The sequence below is a fragment of the Raphanus sativus genome, chromosome 9, assembly GCF_000801105.2.
Source record: "Raphanus sativus cultivar WK10039 chromosome 9, ASM80110v3, whole genome shotgun sequence".
Taxonomy (NCBI): Eukaryota; Viridiplantae; Streptophyta; class Magnoliopsida; order Brassicales; family Brassicaceae; genus Raphanus; species Raphanus sativus.
Window position 1 is genome coordinate 34267928 of NC_079519.1, and position 22367 is coordinate 34290294.

At 33.9% G+C, this 22367-nt stretch overlaps 6 protein-coding genes across 13 annotated transcripts; 5 read left to right on the forward strand and 1 right to left on the reverse strand.

The window, feature by feature from the left end:
* Window positions 1–287: 287 nt before the first annotated feature.
* Window positions 288–1219, reverse strand: LOC108826970 (fasciclin-like arabinogalactan protein 13). The gene has a single exon (XM_018600311.2). The coding sequence runs from the start codon at window positions 1157–1159 to the stop codon at window positions 401–403; it is 759 nt and encodes a 252-aa protein (XP_018455813.1). The 5' UTR covers window positions 1160–1219; the 3' UTR covers window positions 288–400.
* A 2573-nt stretch (window positions 1220–3792) lies between these two features.
* Window positions 3793–5615, forward strand: LOC108826971 (ABC transporter I family member 21). Its single transcript, XM_018600312.2, has 6 exons — window positions 3793–4018; window positions 4178–4338; window positions 4439–4490; window positions 4608–4744; window positions 4850–4936; window positions 5182–5615. Exons 1-6 carry the CDS (start codon window positions 3865–3867, stop codon window positions 5440–5442), a joined length of 852 nt encoding a protein of 283 aa, XP_018455814.1. The 5' UTR covers window positions 3793–3864; the 3' UTR covers window positions 5443–5615.
* Window positions 5616–5941: 326 nt separating this feature from the next.
* LOC108826972 (uncharacterized) lies at window positions 5942–9033 on the forward strand. 6 transcript variants are annotated; one of them, XM_056995094.1, is made up of 3 exons: window positions 5942–6495; window positions 8117–8161; window positions 8821–9033. In XM_056995094.1, exons 1-3 carry the CDS (start codon window positions 6037–6039, stop codon window positions 9007–9009), a joined length of 693 nt encoding a protein of 230 aa, XP_056851074.1. In that variant the 5' UTR covers window positions 5942–6036; the 3' UTR covers window positions 9010–9033. The 6 variants fall into 6 exon arrangements, 4 of the variants coding, with proteins under 4 accessions (XP_056851074.1, XP_018455815.2, XP_056851075.1 ...); XM_018600313.2 differs by having other exon boundaries at window positions 5943–6495; window positions 8111–8161; XM_056995095.1 differs by having other exon boundaries at window positions 5943–6495; window positions 8831–9033.
* Window positions 9034–10739: 1706 nt separating this feature from the next.
* On the forward strand, window positions 10740–14184 carry LOC108826974 (casein kinase 1-like protein 7). Of its 3 annotated transcripts, none has more exons than XM_018600316.2 (14): window positions 10740–10907; window positions 11027–11238; window positions 11325–11365; window positions 11590–11659; window positions 11859–12007; window positions 12100–12195; window positions 12285–12355; window positions 12438–12499; window positions 12585–12648; window positions 12744–12828; window positions 12923–13049; window positions 13132–13217; window positions 13319–13513; window positions 13589–14184. In XM_018600316.2, exons 2-14 carry the CDS (start codon window positions 11151–11153, stop codon window positions 13886–13888), a joined length of 1434 nt encoding a protein of 477 aa, XP_018455818.1. In that variant the 5' UTR covers window positions 10740–10907; window positions 11027–11150; the 3' UTR covers window positions 13889–14184. The 3 variants fall into 3 exon arrangements, with proteins under 3 accessions (XP_018455818.1, XP_018455817.1, XP_056851116.1); XM_056995136.1 differs by having other exon boundaries at window positions 10741–10900; XM_018600315.2 differs by having other exon boundaries at window positions 10740–11238.
* A 1980-nt stretch (window positions 14185–16164) lies between these two features.
* Window positions 16165–20116, forward strand: LOC108826975 (serine/threonine protein phosphatase 2A regulatory subunit B''alpha). Its single transcript, XM_018600318.2, has 13 exons — window positions 16165–16603; window positions 16709–16960; window positions 17118–17223; window positions 17338–17437; window positions 17732–17837; window positions 17939–18029; window positions 18226–18367; window positions 18485–18632; window positions 18732–18841; window positions 18977–19133; window positions 19228–19353; window positions 19491–19642; window positions 19825–20116. The coding sequence occupies exons 1-12, from the start codon at window positions 16472–16474 to the stop codon at window positions 19623–19625; spliced, it is 1605 nt and encodes a 534-aa protein (XP_018455820.1). The 5' UTR covers window positions 16165–16471; the 3' UTR covers window positions 19626–19642; window positions 19825–20116.
* Window positions 20117–20238: 122 nt separating this feature from the next.
* Window positions 20239–22290, forward strand: LOC108825351 (F-box/FBD/LRR-repeat protein At1g80470-like). The gene is made up of 4 exons (XM_018598649.2): window positions 20239–20627; window positions 20705–21665; window positions 21757–21897; window positions 21977–22290. The coding sequence occupies exons 2-4, from the start codon at window positions 20715–20717 to the stop codon at window positions 22277–22279; spliced, it is 1395 nt and encodes a 464-aa protein (XP_018454151.1). The 5' UTR covers window positions 20239–20627; window positions 20705–20714; the 3' UTR covers window positions 22280–22290.
* Window positions 22291–22367: the final 77 nt, after the last annotated feature.

Here is a 22367-nt window from a genome sequence, read left to right on the forward strand (position 1 = left end):
AGGACTTTCACAAGTCCTATTGATAATGATGCCCTTAATATCTTTAATTAATGTGTCATAGAAATTAAAAAAAAAAATCAGAGAGTTCGAAAAAACTACTATTAGCAATTCCAAAATAATACAATCCAATAGCATATTACTCCTTTTGTAGCTTCTGGTCTCTGCGTATTGCATCTATGGACTCATGTACCACTTTTGTTTTTCCCTTGCTACACTCTCCTTTCGATTTTTAAGACCTCAAATTCACAGCTAAAATTTCTATCATCATATACGTATATATTTAAAAAAAAAAAAAATCTTATTTCAGTTTTCAATCCATGCAGCATGATACATCATATTCAATACACAAGTTTCTTATTACACAACCCACACAATTAAATAAAAAAATAAAGCAGCACAATTAAACAATGAATTTTAAACATAAGAGAATAAATCCAAGACCAAAGCCTAATCCAGCCTTCATCTCACCGGAGCCAGACTTCTGGGACGGAACCGCCGCTTTCTTAGAGGAGTCGTCTGATGAGTCATCAGAGACAGCAGGAGATTTGGATTTTGGAGCAGGCGCCACCGGTGAGATCTTCTTGCGGTCTCCAAACATCTCTTCAGGCAACAATACCATGTCCACCACGTAAACCGCAAGTGGACGTTCTTTTCTTAGTGCATTACTGACACGTGTCTCGATGACGCCTGTCGACACGTTCACTTGGTTCCCTTGACCGGTGAAGTTAAGTCCGTAAACCGCTCCACCGTCTCGACCAGTAGCTTGTGTTCTGACAGGGTTGCTTACGGAGAGAAGATCATCCATTGTGTAGAACTTGGGACTAACATGGTAAAGAATGAGCTTGACTTGGTCGTCCGGGCTTAACTTGTTTAGGGCTCCCGGTTTAAGGTTTTGGAAAGCGTTGTCCGTTGGTGCGAATACGGTCATGCCTTCTGATGAACTGTTGATTTGGATGTTGATTTGGCTTCCGATTTGAGTTGTGTTTAGAAGACGGATAAAAGTAACAAACTGACCGCCTTTTTCTAGGATCGCTGTGATGTTGATGGGACCGGTAGGGCCAGGAGCAGGAGCGGCGGGCTGAGCAGTTACCTCCGTGGAGAGGAAGATGGCGGCGAGGAGGAGGAGGAGAGGAGCTAGCGTTAGATGAATGGTTGCCATTGTGTGTTTGAAGTTTGAGTTTATGCGTGGATGGGAAAGTGAGGTTGCAAGCTATGTGACTTATATGGATGAGAAAAAAGCTTTAGTGATGAGCTGTGGCTTAGTTGGTGTGAGATATATTTTGGATAATAAGCCATTTTGATTAAGCATTTGCCGACAAAAATCGGATTCTCTATGCAATTATATATTTGATCATGAATTTATTAATAAAATATAACTCCTTTTTCTTTTAACAGCTATGTATAATTCGTTTGTGTGATCGCAATTTTTGCACCGATTTTAAAATACATAAATGAAATTTAATCAAGATATGTGAGAAATTATATGAGCTGCTTCAAATTGTGATGAATTCTAGCTTTAATATTTATACAAACACAGTTCATATCGACTTTTTGTATTAGAGTTAACAACGAAATAACAATCTTTCTTTTACTATATGAATGTACGTACTTAGGGTAACAACCGACACTAACACAGAACTCTCAAGTCTTAACTAATTAATTAATGGTTGGTGGCACTTATCTACATTCAAACAGAGAAAGAAAAGGAAGACTTGATAATTTATTATACTCGTATATACTTAATTTAGCATTACTATAATTGACTTCAGTGATGAAACCGTTTTTGGTATTTGTCTAAAAGTTATTATTTTTTGAACTAGAATAGGAATAGTATGTGGAACTCAAAGTAAATTAAGAAAAATGCGAGTTGATAAAAAAAAACATGGTGTAGTTTTTTTTTTAAACACACATATGGTGTAAACTAAATAGCCTATATAGAGATTACTAAGTTCGTCTATTTTTTTTTTTTTTGAGCAAACCAAACTTTAACTAATAGACTCAATGTCATTCTACAAAGTTGCAGAAGTAGAGAGGGAAGATAAAGCTGCTTTAGCAATAGAGTTCGTCTATTATAACACGTAGACACCGCGATATGATGAATTCAAAAATGTAGATTAATCATGCATGTATCTATCTATAGACATATATTATACGTATACATAGACATGTAGACCGTAGACATGTATGTGGAATGTATGTGTTTGTGTCATTGTATGTTGTAAAAAGAAGAAAACGTATGGACAAAAGAATAAGGCATGCTAAGTGACAGCCTGGGGGTGAACAAGTGGGGGCATGTGATGGGAGTGGAAGACCTACATGAATAACATATTATTTTGTTATGTTTACTTTATTATCATAACAATTTGTTTTATTGTGGTTGATCGATTATAATCAGTAGAACACGGCCGACGCACACAAAATTTGCTATTTCTGTTAAATAGTTGGGTTTTTTTGTGTTCATATTTTTAAACCTTCAAATACACTTGTTCTGTTGGTTTATCAAGATTCCTTTGCCAAAAAAGTCCACTTTCTACACTTACCTAAAGACGAGACCATGGCTTTGAGGATATCAAATCATCAATCATGGATCAACGGTTGGTTTTGATTCATTGAGACGGTTTGATAAAACAGTTTTTAGATTGTCACAAAATGCTAGAAACCAGACGATTTCAAAAGGTTTTGAAGGTCAGCAATCAACTCAACAATTTCGTGTAGTAATTCTTTGTAACGGTTTTATAAAAAAAACAGTTTGTTAAGCGCTTTAAAGCATTTGTAGTCAGTTACTTGGGAATTATAAACCATTTAAAAACAAAGGATTGTCAAGTGTCAACTTAACATAAATGATTATCGGTGGAAGCTGCAAAATCACTTTAATATTGAAAGCAGATATCTCGTGTTGCGCCTTCGGCCAAATTGCATGTAGTTGAAGACCATAATGTAGTCTATCAGCTTTCTTATGTTGATTTGATCAAACAAAGAGCGTCCAGTAGTGAACCGTGTTTGGCCTTCACCCTCACCTATAGCCAATCTTGTATATGCTCATAAGAAATTAGACCTTTGACTTCTATATTCTTTTATGTCACTCCACAAAACAAAACAAAATATACATTATTAGTGTTATGCATAACTTACATGATACACATTATTCCGCAAGAATCCATGTGTTCAATACTAAAAAGGACAAGTTTCATCTAATACGATTCATACGTGTCTTTCTCTCGAGTCCTTCACTAAATCGTACTGGATAATTCCAAAATAAATGATACTGGATACAATTGATATTTGATACTTTTTCACATTCCAAAAATAAGTGCACAAAGTTCTGCATAAATACGATTCACATGTCTACCTTTTCTTGAGTCTTCCTCTTAATTAACCGTATTGAATAAGGTCCAACTCTCCAACTCTCACTCTTCCTCCTGGATTCAAAGCTCCAGACTTCAGCCGAGAGTATTGTAAATCCTTCTCAAGCCATTTGAAGCATTGCATTCTTAACAAAGATATGCTCGTTTCTGAGTTAGAGAGAAGGAGAGGTTTTCGACTCTTATTATGCTTTCGGTTGAATTCTTTTTTTTTTTCATATCAATGAGAACACATCTATCTGTTTAGGAGGCTGTCGCTTTATTGTTGTCTTTTTGTCGATGAGAAGCATTAACTGACGTGTCAGCGTCCTGCTGGTTAAACGTATGAGCATTGAGGAAAGACTTGTAAAAAGTATGCAAATTTAATGGACAGAAAAGCACATGACGTGGCCTAATTCTACTGGCTAACGTATATAAATAGAAAGACACGACGGAGGGAAAATCGTCGTTCACCGAGTAAAATAACAAATCACTTCTCTCTCACTGTTTGATCCTCAAAAAAATGACGGAGAAAGATGCGATGGCGAGAAGCGAGGGTGCGATTAGGGTTAGCGGAATGCAGTTTTCGTACGATGTCCAGGATCCTATATTCTTCGATTTCAGCCTGGATCTCCCCGCCGGATCTCGTTGCCTCTTGGTTGGTGCTAATGGATCTGGTAATAATAATAAATCGATTAATTTCTCTTCTTGCTTTTCCGGTTTGTTGATGAGATATGATTTGAGGTTTGATTTATCGGTTTAGTTTCGGTTTGTATTGGTTAAGTTTCCTTAATTAATCTCTGAATCATTGTGATTATTTCTTTGATTTTTGTCAGGGAAGACGACATTGTTGAAGATTCTAGCAGGAAAGCATATGGTCGGAGGGAAGAACATTGTGCAGGTCCTGAATCGCTCTGCTTTTCACGACACAGACCTTGTCTGCAGTGGTGACTTGTCTTACCTTGGAGGCTCTTGGAGCAAAACCGCTGGTTCTGCTGTGAGTAGTATTGTAGTTTTTGCTATCTAAAACATCTCATGTATTTTTTTTGATATTTTTTTTGTTTCTAATATTGTGATGTTTTTTTGTGTTTATATAGGGTGAGATTCCTCTTCAGGGTGATTTCTCAGCAGAGCATATGATATTCGGAGGTGATTGATATTCTCTGTCCTAGCAAGCAGCATGATACTTAATCAATCTTTTTGATTCGCATGAAGAAGACATTTGTGAACTGTTTTCTTTTGTTTTTTGTTTTTGTTTCCAAACAGTTGAAGGGATTGATCCTGAGAGAAGAGAGAAACTGATTGATCTTCTTGATATCAACCTTAAGTGGCGTATGCACAAGGTTTCTGATGGGCAGAGGCGTCGTGTGCAAATATGCATGGGTCTTTTACTTCCCTTCAAGGTTTATTCATTACATTGATTCTGTTGTAATTCACATAAAAACTAATATCAATTGGTCTCTGTTTTGAGTTTCGGTAAAAATTGTAAAGGTGATTTCTGATCACAGGTACTGTTACTGGATGAGGTCACTGTTGACCTCGACGTTGTTGCTAGGATGGATTTGTTGGAATTCTTCAAAGAAGAATGTGAACAGGTAAAACCAAGCCTTTTCATTATTGGTTCTTATTGCGTCTTTATGATCCGCTTTAGCTGTCTTGGTCTTGCAATATACTTAAATTATATAAAAACGGGAACATAATAAAGATTACTCCTCACACAAACAGAGCTAATGGAGTCAAATTTAAAGATAGGTCCTGCTGCGTTGAGATGAGTGAGCTTAGGATGAGAAACATCAAATATTTCTGATTCACTGTTTTTTTTGTTTTAATTATTGATCAGAGAGGAGCTACAATTGTATACGCAACGCATATTTTCGACGGACTAGAGACATGGGCTAGTCATTTGGCCTATATCCATGGAGGAGAGCTGAAGCTCTCTGCTAAACTGAAGGAGATCAAGGATTTAGAAACGTCACCGAATTTGCTCTCTGTGGTTGAGAATTGGCTTCGGTCTGAAACCAAAGTGGAGAAGAAGACTAAGAAGAAACCTGTTGCTTCCTCTCCTTTTATGTCATCTAGACAAATGGCGTATTACCGATGAAATCTCAACATCTTTTGAGAGATCATCAGTAAGAATAAGAGTTTTTCACATTTGCAATTGTTTTTCTCTATTACTTTGTTTGCTTTAATTCTCTCATTCTAAATATAAGTTTAAACTAAGATGTAACAGACTTAGGTTTGGATATAAATCAGATAATACACGCCTTCGCAATAGTACCAATGATTCTAAATTTCTCCAGGCTTATGAGTTTAACTATTGTGAAAACTTTAGTCAGCAATCAAATGTAGAAGTTAAGATAAATTTCTAAGAACCAGAACTGGAACTCTGTTCCAGTCAAAGCCTGATCTGAGAATTTGAGGGCATGAAAGATCTTAGAAATAACCCAAGAGCAATGATTGGATTTTGTTTATTGGGCTTCAATAAAAGCTTACAACTGTTTATTGGGCTTAAAAAAAAGCTTACAATTGTTTATTGGACTTCAATGTAGGCGTATTTTGTTCAGTTTAGCATAATAAAGGAAATGTTTTTATATTTTGTTCAAGGCGTTGACGACCAGCCTAATCAAAAGTCTCCTCTTCATAACATCCACAAGAGACTCTTCACTCATTATCTTTTTCAACAGCCTTATCAACAATGCAAGAGCTCCATGAAGCGGCAACAGCCTATTACAACAACGGCTCCACGGAGCAACAGAATTTGGCATGGCAGTTTTTCTGTTCAATGGACGGTGACGGTAATGGCCGTGTCAGCTTTCAAGAGTATACCGACTTCTTGTGTAGAACCACTGGTTTAGCTTGGGTCCATCGCGACATGTTTCAGGAACTAGACCGAAATAGAGACGGCCAGCTTGACTTCTGGGAGGTTTTGACGCTTTACTATGTGGCTCGGACGCGGACCATCGGCTGCCGCACGTGCCTCCAGCCTCTCATTGGTTTACACTTTACGTGTGTAACGTGCTTCGAATCGCAGTGTGTTGGAGAGACGTTTGATCTCTGCGTCAACTGTTATATGCGGCGGAATTACAATCATCCGCATCATGTCTTCCTGGATAGTTTCGTTTTATTACGATCTAGGCGTAGCCACCCTCCTCTGGTACGTTGACTATGAATGTTTTTCAAGTATCTATTACTCTAAAAATCTTTTTCTTTAAACATCAAAAACTCTGTACACAAATTATACTGGAACTGTGATATTCTTTTTAACAGATATTCTCTAGGATAACACTAAAATTCTTTTTGTCACAAATATAGCATATAAGAAAATAACCAAAATATTTCATTAAAAGGTTAATTTACATTTATATCCCCAGGATTAACGAATCATTTAAGAGGTGAAATTTTAGGTTTAGGTTTTAAAGTTTTATAAAATAAAAAATAAATACTAAAAATTGAAAATAAAAACTTTTAAAATAGTTTCAAAAAGCATTTTCGAATTTCAAAAACAAAATTTGAAAAGAAAATTTGAAAAAGCAAATTTATAAAAAAATTCGAATTTGAAAACATATAATTCGAAATTATAAATATTTTTTTTTTCACTTTCACTTTTAGTTTATTTTTTTATTTATTTGTATTTATATATCTAGGATATAAAAGTTTTTTATTCCCTTAAATAAAACATTTTGATCATTTTGAAGGGTCTGCTCAAGAGATGGTTTGAAGTTTTTCCATAAATATATGAGTCTTTCATTCTTTTATTTGTTTTATAGTTAGTTTCATAGCCCCTTTGTAAATGAGCAATATGATCAATAAATTTGATATTCTATCAAAAAAAACATTTTGATCATTTTATTTCTTCTATGTATATTTTTGTGACAAAAACATAAAAATATCTATTAAGGAAAATGACCTTTTATTAATATAGAGTTATTAGTTTTAAAAAAAAATATTTTAAGATTTGTATATTTTTATGTATGTTTTATGTAAAAAGGAAAAGAATAAATGATTTCGATTTTGCATCCGAACGACTCATCATAATCATCATCTTTTCCATCTTATAATGTCTTAAATTTGTTATCATTTAACATTCTGATTTTATTTTGTATATGTTGATGTATTTTGAAAGATTATATTTTATATAGATCAAATTATTTTATATACTATCTATACAATTAAAATAAAAGTATAATTTTGAAAGTAATTTTGTTCTTAAATTACTAATTATGTCACTGCATTTTTTAAATATTACTATATTTTGTGTAGAGTATTTTCATCATTGTTTATTATTTAAAATATGTAAATATACCTTTATATTTTTATCATAAGATTGCATGTCAACAAAATCTTAACATATATATCTGTTATTTTAATTTGAATGAAATTTTATTTTTCACAACTTTCTTAAATTTTCATTTCTACTTTTATTTAATTCAAAATTTTTGTAATTAGTATTAAATATTGTTTTAAATTACTACTCATTCTATTTTATTTATATAATTAATAATGACAATTCTATAGTAAATATATTTTAAAAGCATATTTACCATGTGAAGATATAGTAATATTTATTTAAGAGTGTAAAATATAAAATGAAATATTATTCGGAAAATATAATAGAAGTATTCAATATGTGTTAATTAGTCTGGTCCATTTTATTCGTTGTAAAACAGTATAGTCAATATCTGTTAAAACACAACAAAAAATTAGCCAAATCGCATTAGCAAGACAAGGGTTCATAAAACAACCAAACAATGGCATCGTCTTCTCTAAAGTTGCAGGAGCCGCCTGGCGACCAAAACATGCCCGAACAACGACCTGCGAGGGTAAGCTTTTTACACACACGTATATATATTTCATTTTATTTGTTTTCTCAATGTAAAGGCGGGTATCCCGTTTTTTATCGTCGGTTTCCAAGTACTTTATTCGTAGTGAAAAGGTATCCATTTTGATGTTATGTTTTTTAATAAACAAAGAGGGTTACAGAAAATAATATGTATATTTAGAACTGATTTGGTAACTTATTATTAACTAATAAATATTATTAAGGGAGATTCAAATGATCATTTTGTTTAGATTTATTGATTATAATAACATATGTTAATTATACTAAATTTAATCCAGCTGAAATCATAGGTTATTTATAATTTATTTTAATGAGTATAATAATTATTGTATTGTTGATATATATTAATAGATTCATTATTTTCTAACAAATTACAGACTATCTATTTTGGTTAGTTACACTAAATTCAAATTTTTGTGTTTCCCATTCAATTTGTTTTTTTTTTTAAATATCAAAAGCAATAAAAACACCTAAAAAGTTATTTGGAATATAAGACCAACGAAAATCTGATCTCTATAAAAACATTCTTTATGTCTTAGCTAAAGAATCTGTACTCGTGTTTTGTATTATATGATGAAAGATTTGAATATCTATAATCGTGTTTTGTATTATATGATGAAAGATTTGAATATATGGAAGGTGGTTGCAGATGGGATGGTGGGTCGCGATGAGCGCAATGGAAATTGCAATTTCTATGGGACTCAGTACCTTTTGCACTATTATGTAAAAACTCATTTTCCATCTCATTGTTGTTTTTTTTGGTCAAAATCTCATTGTTGTTTTTATCAAAAAAAAAAATCCCATTGTTGTTTTTTCTTATATATTTAGCCAATAAACATATATTAGTTTAAATAGCAGACTATGAGATAAGAGAGTAATTTTTTTTTTGAGACAAAGGGCTTTTGATAAGAGAGTAATATTACAACCGTGATATCAAATATGTCAAAATGTAATGCAGATGAAGAACGTGTAGCTTGATCTGTTGATTTGTGATTTAATTTGAATCTTAGATTAAGTAAGAGAGAGTGAAAAGAAGAAGAAAGTTGATAACGGGTAAGTTTTCAGCAGTCTTTTGTATGGTTAAATTTGTTGAAATCTGTCAATATGTTGAAAGATTACGGAAGTCAGTTGAATTCTAATATAGGGCATTACTGATGCTGTGCGTTCTCGAAGAAAGTTTGGACATAAATGAAGCATCTGATTCTCAGAGAACGTTCTTACATTATTTTTTTTTTTTTTGAACAAGAGAACGTTTTTACTAAAGCTCTAACTATAAATACATTTTCTCGCCTAAAGACAGTTTTAAAAATGACTAACGGTATGACTGATTCCCTCGTTATCAACCGCAAATATAGTTTTTGCAGTTAATAGTGGTTATTGATATTTTAAAATAATCACAGAAAATGTTATAAATTACTTTAAACAGCTATGAACTTATTAAAATCAAAAATTGATTCCAGATATTATTTACGGTTGCGGAAAAAATTAAAACAAAAAAAACTAACATAAACCGAAACTATATACAGATTAAAAAGACATAATATTTTCTTATCTTAAGAAATAAGGAAATTAATAATCTATTTCCGCGCTAGGCGCAGATTATTATTTAGTGACTATACTTCTTTCGTTTTTAAAAGATAGATTTTTAGTATTTTGACATATATTAAAAAAATGCATTGAATCACTATAATAAATGTATGGTTTTTGTAATTTTTAATTTTCAACTGCTTTTAGCTAATAGTAATTCAATAAAACCAATTAATTTTCTTAAAATTTGTAATTTTTCATAGAAAACATAAAATATACATTTTTAAAAAATAAAATATTTTCCAAAATATAAATCTTTTAAAAAATAGACGGAGTATTATATATCAATTGGTGTAATTAATTTTGATAGCCAAATGTATCTTTAACGAAAAGTCAAAAGAGCGTCTTAAAACGAGTGATATTTTCTATAAATACCATATAGGCTAACGATTAGTTCTAAAGTATGCTTATATTTAATAAAAGAGATTAAATGTAATTTTTAATGGAAATAGTAACATTATTAATTGAGTATGTATAAAAAATTAAATATCACACATAGGTAAGAAGTTGGGTCTAAAATAAAATGTAAATTAATAGAATAGATTTTGTTAACGTGTGAATTAGTATACGTGTCCATATTCATATTCATCACATAATTAACATTTAATTAAGTCTAATTTCTTATAAACAAAAATAATTTTCTAGTTTTATACAATTAGGAAAAATAGTCAAACCATAAAAATCACACAGTAATAACCATGTAAAAAAATATAAATATTTAAATGGAAAATACACGTGTTAAGGAGGGGCGAATGAAACTCTAGTTTGGATGATTAAACATGAGGTACTGTTAGAGCATGTTTCGCTTAACCTCTCAAAATCACAGAACAAAAAAAACAAACAAACTTATTGCATAAACCTTAATCAGGAAGGATATAATTGTCTTGTTAATTAATCTTACTCTACAATTATTAAAACCAAACTTAACAAACAAATTTTCCTGTCTAGAGGTAAAAAAAGAAAAAAAACATTTGATTAAAAAAAAACACACAAAAGACGTACGACAGACAAAACACAAAGCAATGTCCCAAATCTTCATTTCCTCTCTCCCCCTCCTCCTTCCGATTTCTTCGTATTAATAACCCTTCAACGATATTTCGATATCTTCCTCAATTCCCTTTGTCAAATTCATGTACAAAGTTTGTTCTTTCTTCTCTAATCTCTCTCTCTGATCAGTGTTCGAATTGTAATCGATTCGGCGTTTGAATTTGGCAATCGGGAATTTTTCGATTTCATTGTGGGTTTTTGATTTTTGAAGCGATCATCGAAGAGCGTTGATGGAGAAATTGACTTAAGGAATCTGGGTTTATGTTGTTGTTCTATTGTATTTCTACAATAAATGGATCTCTGAAGGTTTTGTCATAAGCGTATTGAGGAAGAAGATGGAAGAGAAGATGGATCTTGTGATTGGTGGGAGATTCAAGCTTGGAAGGAAAATTGGTAGTGGTTCATTTGGAGAGCTTTATCTAGGTAACCACCTCAAATTGGATAATGTTTTAATTTCTTCTATATAGGGTTTCACATGTAATTGTTGTTGTTGTGCATATTTTTTGCAGGTGTAAATGTCCAAACAGGAGAAGAAGTTGCTGTCAAGCTGGTATAAAAAACACTTTACCACATTTAACAATACAATACCAATCTTTCACAATGCAAAAAAAAAGGAGTCTTTTTAGTTCAAGTGCAACTTTCATGTGATGTTGTTTGTAAAAATTCTTTTCACATGAATACTAATGAGAAATTGCTTTTTTTTTTTTCATTTGCCATTAACATAACATTGTTTTGTCTTTTTTTTTTAATTATCTGTATGCCTTTTGGTCACAGGAATCTGTGAAGACCAAACATCCACAACTTCATTATGAGTCAAAGTTGTATATGCTGCTTCAAGGAGGAAGTACGTCTCACTTTTGCACTAGTGTTTCTTGTTTTATTGATGATAGGCTTTATGCGTTCTCTGCTAGGGAGTGTGGTCAAGTAGATATTCTGTAGACACATTTTTTATGTATTTACATGTGCTGGTTGGTTGCATTATTTTTTTTGCAAGCAACTCAAAATATGTTTTTTTTTTTGTTTCCTTGTCTCTTCTTCTAAAGCTGGTCTTCCGAGCCTCAAGTGGTTTGGAGTTGAAGGTGACTACAGCGTAATGGTTATTGATCTTCTAGGTCCTAGTCTTGAAGACTTGTTTAACTACTGCAACAGGAAGTTCACCTTGAAAACTGTTCTCATGCTTGCCGACCAACTTGTCAGTATATACGAATATATCTCCTCTACTTGGTTTGGTTTCCATCTCTTCAGTTCTCTGATTCTTTTTTTTTTCTCTGTTTACGTTTTCAGCTTAACAGGGTCGAGTTTGTACATACTCGAGGTTTCCTCCACCGTGATATAAAGCCTGATAACTTTTTAATGGGCCTTGGACGCAGAGCTAATCAGGTGTGTGCTAAATTCTTGAAAAGAAAACCTTGTGAATGTGACTGGTGATGCTGCTTTCTGCTTCAACCTTCTATTTATCATTATTACAGGTGTATATCATTGATTTTGGATTAGGGAAGAAATACAGAGACCTTCAGACTCACAAACACATTCCTTACAGGTAATAAATACTGTACCCGTCCCCCTTTCTCCTTACCTTATATCCGTGGACTCAAAAGGGAATGATCAAAATCTTGTGACAGAGAAAACAAAAATTTGACTGGGACAGCTCGATATGCAAGTGTCAACACTCACCTTGGAGTTGGTAAGAGTGATTGTCCTGTGGTGTGTGTTAGATATATTCTGAAAGTTGTGTCTTAATTTGGTATTGTTGCTGGTGTTTGAAACAGAACAAAGTCGTAGGGATGATTTGGAATCACTCGGTTATGTGCTTATGTATTTTCTCAAAGGAAGGTGGGTGAGAGAATCAACAGCTTTCTTTCATCTTCTTTTGATTTTTTCTTGAACAAAGTGTTGAAATCTTCTTGTTTTTGTTTTGCTATCATCAGCTTACCGTGGCAGGGACTAAAAGCTGGGACAAAGAAGCAGAAGTATGATGTAATAAGTGAGAAGAAAGTATCAACTCCTATAGAGGTAAAAAACAACAAGTTGACAATCATTGATTGGTCTACCTCCAATTTTTTTCACTGAGCTTAGTAGTAAGTTAATGTTTTTTTTTTGGATGCAGGTGCTGTGTAGAAATTGCCCTTCTGAATTTGTATCATACTTCCATTACTGCCGATCTTTACGGTTTGATGACAAACCTGATTACTCTTACCTCAAGCGTCTTTTCCGCGACTTGTTCATCCGAGAAGGTTTCTTATTTTCCTTAACTTTAATAATATAATCATTAGCTTACTGTTTTCATTTTCTTTATCCAAATGATTCTCTGTGCAGGTTACCAATTCGATTACGTGTTTGACTGGACAGTCTTAAAGTATCCTCAAATCGGTTCCGGTTCTGGTTCTAGCTCACGTACAAGGGTGCCTGCTTTTTCACTTTCTTATATGTTAATTTATTACTCTCGTGTGTCGGCTCTTGAGTTTTTCTCTATGCTTACGTTAATAATTTTGGAGTTTTGCAGCATCAAACAACGACGAAACCAGGATTCAACGCGGGTCCTTCTACAAGTAGGCAAGAGAGGCACGCTGGTAAGGAAACAACCAGAGTCTCGGGTGCAGTGGAAGCCTTCTCCCGAAGACACCCAACGAACTCTGCTACGCCACGTGATCATTCAAGATCAAGAAACTCTGATGACGGACCTTTCACTAAGCATATAGTAAGTAAAAAATGAACCTTACTTTTTACAAAAGCTGTAATTTAGACAAAGACTTGATTGTGTTTTGTTGTGCAGCATGGAGAGAGTGGAAGAGGAAGCAGTTCGTCAAGACAGGGAACATCAACATCAAGGAAAGCAGTTGGTGGTGGTTCAAGCTCTAGGCCAAGTTCTGCAGGTGGTGGACCAAGTGGTAGCCGAGTTTCAAGCCGTCTGGTATCATCAAGCGGTGGTGGTGGCAGTGGGCGTCCATCGAGCAGTCAGAGAGTCCAAGCTGGATATGAATCGAAGACACTGTCTTTCGCTCGTGCAACGGCTTCAAGAAACGCTCGAGAAGATCAGTTGAGAAGCTTCGAGCTTCTGTCTCTTCGGAAATAAATCAAAGAAAAAAGAAGAAAAAGAGAGGGATAGAGAGACTCCATGAAAACCCAACCGAAAAGATCTTTACAGGTGATTTCAGCTTGAGCTGCAGAGATCTTTTGCCAGCACTCTTGCTCGTTTGTATTTTTTAAATGGTGATGTGTTGGAGAAATGAGAGAGTCAAAAATGTAGAAAGTTTCAATTGTTAAAGAGGTGAACTTGTATTCCTCCTATTATCCTATATATACCCCCATTACTTCCAGACTATTATTGTAATAAACAAACATAAAGAGAAAGACAAAACTTGTATTTTAGTCTCTCTTTTTCTTTCTTTAATACCAACTAGATGGTGGCCCGCACACTTGTGCGGACTAATATATATCTAACTAATTTAAATTTTAACATTTAAAAAAAAAAATTAATCTAAATTATTTAATTAGTTTTAAATATTAAATTAATCAGAAGATATAACTTTTGTTATTACACATGTAAAACATACCATCATCATAATAATCTAATGAAGTTTTATTAACACTTTAAATTAACATAAAAAATAAATCTACAAAATAAAATATTAGCAATTATCATTGAAACTTATAAAATCAAACTCTTCTTTATCAAAGTCTTCATTGCATTTTATATGAATTTCTTTTTCATCTAAGTTTATAGTGACACATATTAACAGAATATATAATAATTAAAAACATACTTCTATTTAACTAAAATTTTATAAACTAAAATTAATAAATTATATATGTCTAGTAAAAGCTAGATGATTTTTTTTTAATTTTTAACGGCAAGAGATTGTATATTTTATTTTATTACCCTTCAATTCAAATTCGTAAAAGCAATGTCTCATGTGAATGAATCGATGATATAACTATTTTTTTTGATTGGTGAGATAATTTGGTGGCATAAAAGTGAAGTAATCTTTCTTTTAAAAATAAAAAATAAAAAGTATTAAATGATTTAATATTTTTTAAGTAAACATCTTAACAAAACTATAAAACTATTTCTAAAAATTTATAATACTCTTTAATAATAATTATCTTTGAATATAATTAAAATATTTTTTAAATAATCACTAAAATATTTAAAAACTAACAATTCAAAAAGTTATGTATTAAAATTAATTACTCAACCTAAATAATGGAAAATAACAAATAAGCTTTTAAAAATAGTAAAACATGATAAACAAGTAAATTATCCTAAAATCATGGAAAATATGACAATTAAGCAAAACTAAAATTTTCAAATAGAATTATTCAAAATACGACAAATAAATAAAATTACAAATTAAAGTTATTAATAACATGACAAATAAATACATAAATAACCTAAATTATGGAGAATATGATAAATAATCAAAATTAAAATTATTAAAAACACAATAAATAAGTAAATTACCTAAAATTATGGAAAACATGACAAATAAGCAAAATTATCTAAAATTATGAAGAACATGAAAAATAAGTAAAATCACTTCATAAATAATAGTATAGAAGAGGCAAGATCATAGCTGTGTTTAGGACGAGAGATATCGGTTCGGATAACTGGAGTAGAGGACTAGATCTATCGGTTCGATTAACTGGAGTAGAGGACTAGATCTTATTTACTGTTCAAGTTCGGTTTAAATAGTAAAAATGAGAATTGAAAAAATATTTGAATTTTTTTTGAATTTTCTCATTTGGTTCTAATTTTGGGTAAATCATAATTCGGGTAAATCAGTTGAATATCAAATAATTAGAGGATGATTTAGATGGATTCTGGATATTTCGAATTATTTTGAATATTTCGAATGAAAACATGGGAAATTCGGATATTCTTAATAATTTAAAATTTTCAAATATTTCTAAATACTTTTAATAGATATTTAAATTTATAGATATATATTTAGTTATGTATATATGTAATTAATGTTTAATATATTCAAATATTTGTTCTGTTTTTTTATTTAGTTGTTTTAGATATAGAGATGTAGGAATTCCGTTTGGATAATTGTGAATTTCAGTTCGATTCTAATGTTGGATGTTTTGGTTTGGTTTGGATCCGGTGTTTTTTTGTTCTGTTCCGGTTTTTTTTCGTCCAGGCGTAGGTGTGTTTGGTGACGGCGACTTAAAAGATAAGAGACAATCAATGAATTTGATTTTTCTGGTCAACCCTGAGGGCGTAAAGTGGAAAACAAAGTACCTACCAGCGGTGTGCTGGACTGACTGACTGAGTATTAAATAAAAATTAAAATAAAATAAAAATACCTCTTTTGGGTTGTTCATTCCACCATCCTCTTATCATAAAATACATTTCCAGGAGATAACTCTGCGACTTTCTCTTCTCTTCCTTCGAGCAGTGTTGATCGATCGCTCCCAGATATCTTAGTACTTTGAATCGTACAAGAAGAAGAAGTTGTATAGTCTTTTGTTAATAGTAATTGGTAATCTAGGTTTTTTTTTTTCTCATTTTCTTTCCAAGCGAGTAATAATAAACCTCTTAGTTAGTTAGTTGGGAGGATTATATATTTAATTAAGGGTTCTGAGTAGTAACGATCATCCAGTTTTCGAATTTAGAGGAAGGTACTATAGGGGTTTGTTTGATAAGATCATCATGGATATTGACGATGTTAAGATATTGGATCCAGAGCTCTTGCAGCTTCCCGGTTTATCGGTTAAATCAAACCCTCTTATTGCTGAGGAACTCTTCTCTCACTGGCTTTCCCTCCCTGATACTGCCCGTTTGGTACCTTTTTTTTTTTTTCATTTCTTTGTTGACAGATTAATTATTACATATGTTTTTTTTTTAAAACCTAAGGCAGTTCATGTTCATCTGTGTGTGCAACTGCAGGTCAAGTCTTTGATTGATGATTCCAAATCTTCTAGTACACCGGTCAGTATATCCAAGAACTGTGCCAACCTCAATATTGCTTGCGGAAGTGCCTTGCCCTCTGTGTTTCTCAACAGCGGCACTCCCCCGCTTTCCCCACGTGGCTCCTCCTCCGGGTCCCCTCGTTTCTCCAGGCAAAAGACTAGCCCTTTTTCTCTCCACTCTCCTCTCAGATCACTCAGGGAACCTCCTAAGCCCCAACTCATTCCTCAGGTTCTGTTGTCTTCATCTCTCAAATATATTGATGTCTTGGCATCAATATTTTTGGTTTTTTTTTTCTTTTTTATGTATGCTCACATGTTTGTTAGAGAATTAAGACTTTAACCATTAGTGTTCAACACTGTTGTTTGAAACTTCCATGTCTATGCAGTTTTACTTCCAACATGGGCCTCCTCCTGCAAAAGAACTGAAGGAGCAATGTATATCCATGGTTGATCATCTTTTTAGTGACTATATTGACGGGCTTCGTATTGATGGTGATGTTTCAATTTTCAAACTTTTCTACATCAGTTTTGTTTTTGTGTAATGAATAGCCTAAACAAACAGTTGGATCTTACAATTACATTTTTTTGCCATTTTCACAACTGCAGAGTTCAAAACCGTTACGAAAGAAGTCTGCAAGTTGCCTTCTTTTCTGTCTTCTGTTCTTTTTAGAAAGATAGATGTGGATTCCACCGGTATCGTTACAAGGTAACTTATTGTCTACTTATGCGTAACTACATTAGTTGAGTGTATATACAGAGGTACCCTTATTTATACTCACTTTGCATGCTCAGTTATTTAAAAGTCGTTTGAAAATAACATTTGTAGCTAAGTAATTTTGGAGTATCTATTCTGTAGGTTTTTAAGGAAATTATGTGTCTTTCAATTAGCCAAGTCTAGATTAATAATCCTCGAAATATGCAGTAGCTATAGTGATTCTGTTTAATTTATATCTTTGAGAGTACACCTTATTTTGTTAATGAGAATAATGCTTGCCTCCAGGGATGCATTTATCAAGTACTGGGTTGATGGACATATGTTGGCAATGGACGTAGCCTCACAGATATATAATATTTTAAGACAGCCAGGCTGCAAGTACCTCAGACAGGTCTGTTTGCGATTCTTTCCCCAGTTGTTTTAAATCTTCTCTCTTGTTTTCGTTAATCAATTGTCCTAAAGTCTTCCGTCTTTTCTTGGATTTGGGGGTAGGCTGACTTCAAGCCCGTTCTTGATGAGCTACTAACAACTCATCCTGGCTTGGAATTCCTGAGGAATACACCTGAATTTCAAGAAAGATATGGTAAGAACTTTGTTGGTTTATGGTATCTAATATTAATTCTGTGGAGATTTTCCATTATTAATAATCTTTTAAACTTATGAAATGACACTTCAATTAATTATATTTAAGGTACATTATGTTTTTATACATCTTGACTAAATACTATCTTTTCCTGTGCTTGTGTGATTCATCGTTGTGTCTTTTCCTATCTGCCCAGCCGAGACAGTCATCTACAGAATATTTTACTACATAAACAGATCAGGAACTGGTTGCATTACCCTTAGAGAGCTGAAGCGTGGGAACCTTATTGCTGCTATGCAACAAGTTGATGAAGAAGACGACATCAATAAAGTTATTAGGTACTTAGTTCTTCTTTTCATTAAATCATAAAGGAGAAGAAGTGTAATGGTAGTTCATGTTGGTACTGAGACAGGAGAGTGTGCATGCTTTGACCACTTTTTTCTCTGCTTTTTCAGGTACTTTTCGTATGAACATTTCTACGTTATCTACTGCAGATTTTGGGAACTCGATGGCGACCATGATTTCCTTATTGATAAGGAAAATCTCCTCAAATATGGTAACCATGCCCTTACCTACAGGATCGTCGACAGAATATTTTCACAGGTTGGCTCCAGATGTTGTTATTGAACACTCTTATTCAAGACTTAGAGTCTTGTTAATGTGTTTCTTGATTCACATTGAGGCTATGTCTTCTGAATTTAGGTCCCTAGGAAATTTACAAGCAAAGTGGAGGGGAAGATGAGTTATGAAGATTTTGCATACTTCATCCTCGCTGAGGAGGATAAGTCTTCTGAGCCTAGTCTTGAGTATTGGTAGACAACATCTCTCCCCTTCCTTCTCTTTTGTCTAAAAGGAATTGACACTTAGCCATGTGATGTCAAAATAAGATGTTGGCGGCTTTGTATTATTACACCTTGGTGTTGATTTAAACAATCTCTGTACTGTAGGTTCAAGTGCATAGACCTGGATGGAGATGGGGTGATGAGTCCTAATGAAATGCAGTTTTTCTATGAAGAGCAGCTGCATCGCATGGAATGCATAACCCAGGAACCTGTACTCTTCGAGGATATCCTGTGCCAAATATTCGACATGATTAAACCAGAGGCAAGAGTTCTTTCAAACCATTAACATTGTCTTTTTGATATTTTCTTAGATTCCAAACATCAATTTGTTGAGTTGACTTTTTTTTTTTCTTCAGAAGGAGAACTGTATCACACTCAATGATCTGAAAGCATCAAAACTTTCGAGGAATGTATTCAATATACTCTTTAACCTGAACAAATTCATGGCGTTTGAAACCCGTGACCCCTTTCTCATTCGCCAGGTACACAGCATAGCTTTTGTCTTAAGTGAAGGTTCTCTCCCTTTGCTTATGAATCCTTGGTGATTCAGTTATAACCTGACTGCTACTAAAAGAGGACAGCTTCGCTTTTGTTTTTGTTTTTGTTTTTCATTTCATAGGAGCGGGAAAATCCAACATTGACAGAATGGGACAGGTTTGCGCAGAGAGAGTATGTGAGGTTATCAATGGAAGAAGATGAAGTCTCGAATGGGAGTGCAGATGTTTGGGATGAACCACTCGAATCTCCATTTTAGTGAAGACTTCATAAGAGGTAACAGTTTCCACACTTGCTCCACCGTCAATAGTTCCATGAACAGACGCCAAACGTTAAACATTAAAGCTAGTTATCAACAACACAAGATTTTTGCAAACCTCTTTTTATACTCCCGTTAAAGTTAAGCTATTAATTCCAAAGAAATAAAAATAAAAGGCTTGTTGTTTCCTTTCCTCAAGGTTGGATCTTCTTGGCCGGTAACAGCCTAGGAATCAGATGTCAGACAACAACGACAGCTGGTCCTTTCAACCTAGAGATTGGCGAGAACGATAACTCTCTGAGGGGAGACTGTGTTGTTTCATAGAGTATTTGTCTTGCTTAGATTTTCAGGTTGAACTCTTTTTCGGTGTATGTGTATTATAAGTCTGTTTATAAAGCTTTGGGGAACCAAACAACGATGTTTGAAATATGTACAAAGATATTTCTTTTTTGTGGGGAAAAAAGGAGTACAAATCTTTGAACTTGTTTTTATATGTCCCAAGTTTTTTTTTTTAATATTATTTACGTATTTCGCATCCGGATAATTCAGTAGCAGTTTTTTTTTGGTTAAAATTGAGTAGCAATTTTGTGCATATGATATGAATAATAATATTAAGCTGGTTAACAAAAAGGAACAAGGAGGATATAGCTTGGCTTTAGAACTAATGGAGACTGCATAGTTTGACTTTCCATCATCGATGAAGCTGCCACGGTGGCAACGGCGGTGCTTGAATGCTTCGTTCTGCTGCCACGTGTTCTCGCCTCTTGTACATATCACCACGTGTTTGGATCATGAAGCTGTTACAGTTTTCTTTGTCTGAAAGCGTGTTGGCTTGGGTCATATTATTCTCCTTGTACTTTGCCTTTATGGGCTTCACCAACAATATTAAGCTGGTTGACCAAAAATAGATAAAAAATTTAGTGTTCAACAGTTCCAAGAGAGTCTTGAATCGTCGAGAAAATCTCTAAAGGCTGTCTTTTCATCTCTCTCTGCTGCGCAAAGGTAAAAAAAGCTTTACTCTATCATAGTGATGGCTACTAATATACATATTGATTTGTTATTTTTCTGTGAAATGTTAGGGTCTTAGACATGTTTAAAACCTACAAGAGGAGGAGATTAAAGAAACCTGATCGCTCAAGGGAAGAAGATAGGTTAAGCAATTTACCAGATGATTTGTTATGTCGTATTCTCTCCGAGCTCCCCACTAAAGATACGATACGCACCCGTCTCTTGTCAAAGAGATGGACAAACCTTTGGTTAACAGTTCCCGCTTTGGACTTGGATTCAAAGAACTTCGAACACGATGCTTTCCTCTTCGATTTCATAGACGAATTCGTAGAGTCCAGCGAGGAGGAGCGAGGAGACATCATCAAGAGATTCAAGTTGGTCTACGATGCTTTCGACCATATCCATTCTGATTTCGTGCAGCGGATGGATGGTGTGGTTAAACGCAGGGTTTGCCATCTAACCGTTCTGAACCGTGTAGATGGCGAGGAAGCTCTGGTCAGAATGCCTCTCTCGCTTTATTCCTGTGGAACGCTGGTGGACTTGACTCTCTACAATGTTGTTTTCGATCGTCCCGAAAATGAGTTGGTTTCTTTGCCTTGTCTCAATACCATGCACCTAGAGGCGGTCAAGTTTGATGGGAATGATATTTTAAAGAGACTCATATCAAGCTGTTCGGTTCTTGAGAAGCTGGTTGTAATTACACATCCCGGTGATTATTTGGAAGTTGTGTCTGTGCGTTCTAAATCGCTGAAAAGCTTCAAGCTAGAGTCTATGCGTGAAACGTTTGAAGATCATGGTCTTGATCCTAGGGTTGAAATCGATTCTCCTAGTTTGGAGTATTTGTGTGTGACTGATTACAAACCTAGAAGTTTCTGTATATACAATATCAGTCCTTGTGCAAAGGTAGACGTTGATGTTGTGTTCGATGTCGAGTTTGATGATGATGATCCATTGAACAGAACTAGGGTCCATAATTTTCTCAGAGGGTTATCCACAGTCCGTGAAATTGTCATATCTGCTCGAACGTTAAAGGTAAATAGACAAGGATTGAGATTATATATAACATTAAAGCTTTTAAAGTTGTTTTATATGACATTTTTCTTTCTATCTTGCTATTACTCAGGTCATCAAAGTTTTCTCCCAATTTGAACCGTTACCTCAGTTCTCGAACTTGTCTCGCTTGGATGCTTCGTTTGTTGAATCTACTTTGGAGGTGTTGCCAACTTTTCTTGGCTGCTGTCCAAATCTACAGTCCCTCGTAATGGTAAGGGTCTCATTTGCCTATATGTTTATGTGATTATGTAATTACGTTGAGATTCATATCTGAATTTTTTTTTTCTTAGGATTTTGACTGCCTTCCAAAGACAGATAATGAGATAAAACTTTCTTATGTACCTCAATGTTTCATATCATCTCTCGAGTTCGTTCTGATGATGACACCAATCACAGTCACAGAACCATCGCTTCAAATGAATCTAGCAAAATACTTTGTGAGGAACTGTGGAGTTTTGAAGACGCTGATGGTAAGTGAGAGTTTTAGTAGCATCATCAAGAAAATCGAAAGGATTCCAAAACGGTCTGGAGGGTGTGAAGTTGTGATGCTAAATCCCTGCGTGGTTGTTCATCAAACATCCAGTTTGTACTAATTGTTACCAACAGTTTACTCGCTAGTAGTAATCAAGTTTAGTGGGCAGGGCTTAAGGTTTGACCATATTGCACTTGCGTGCGCCTCTT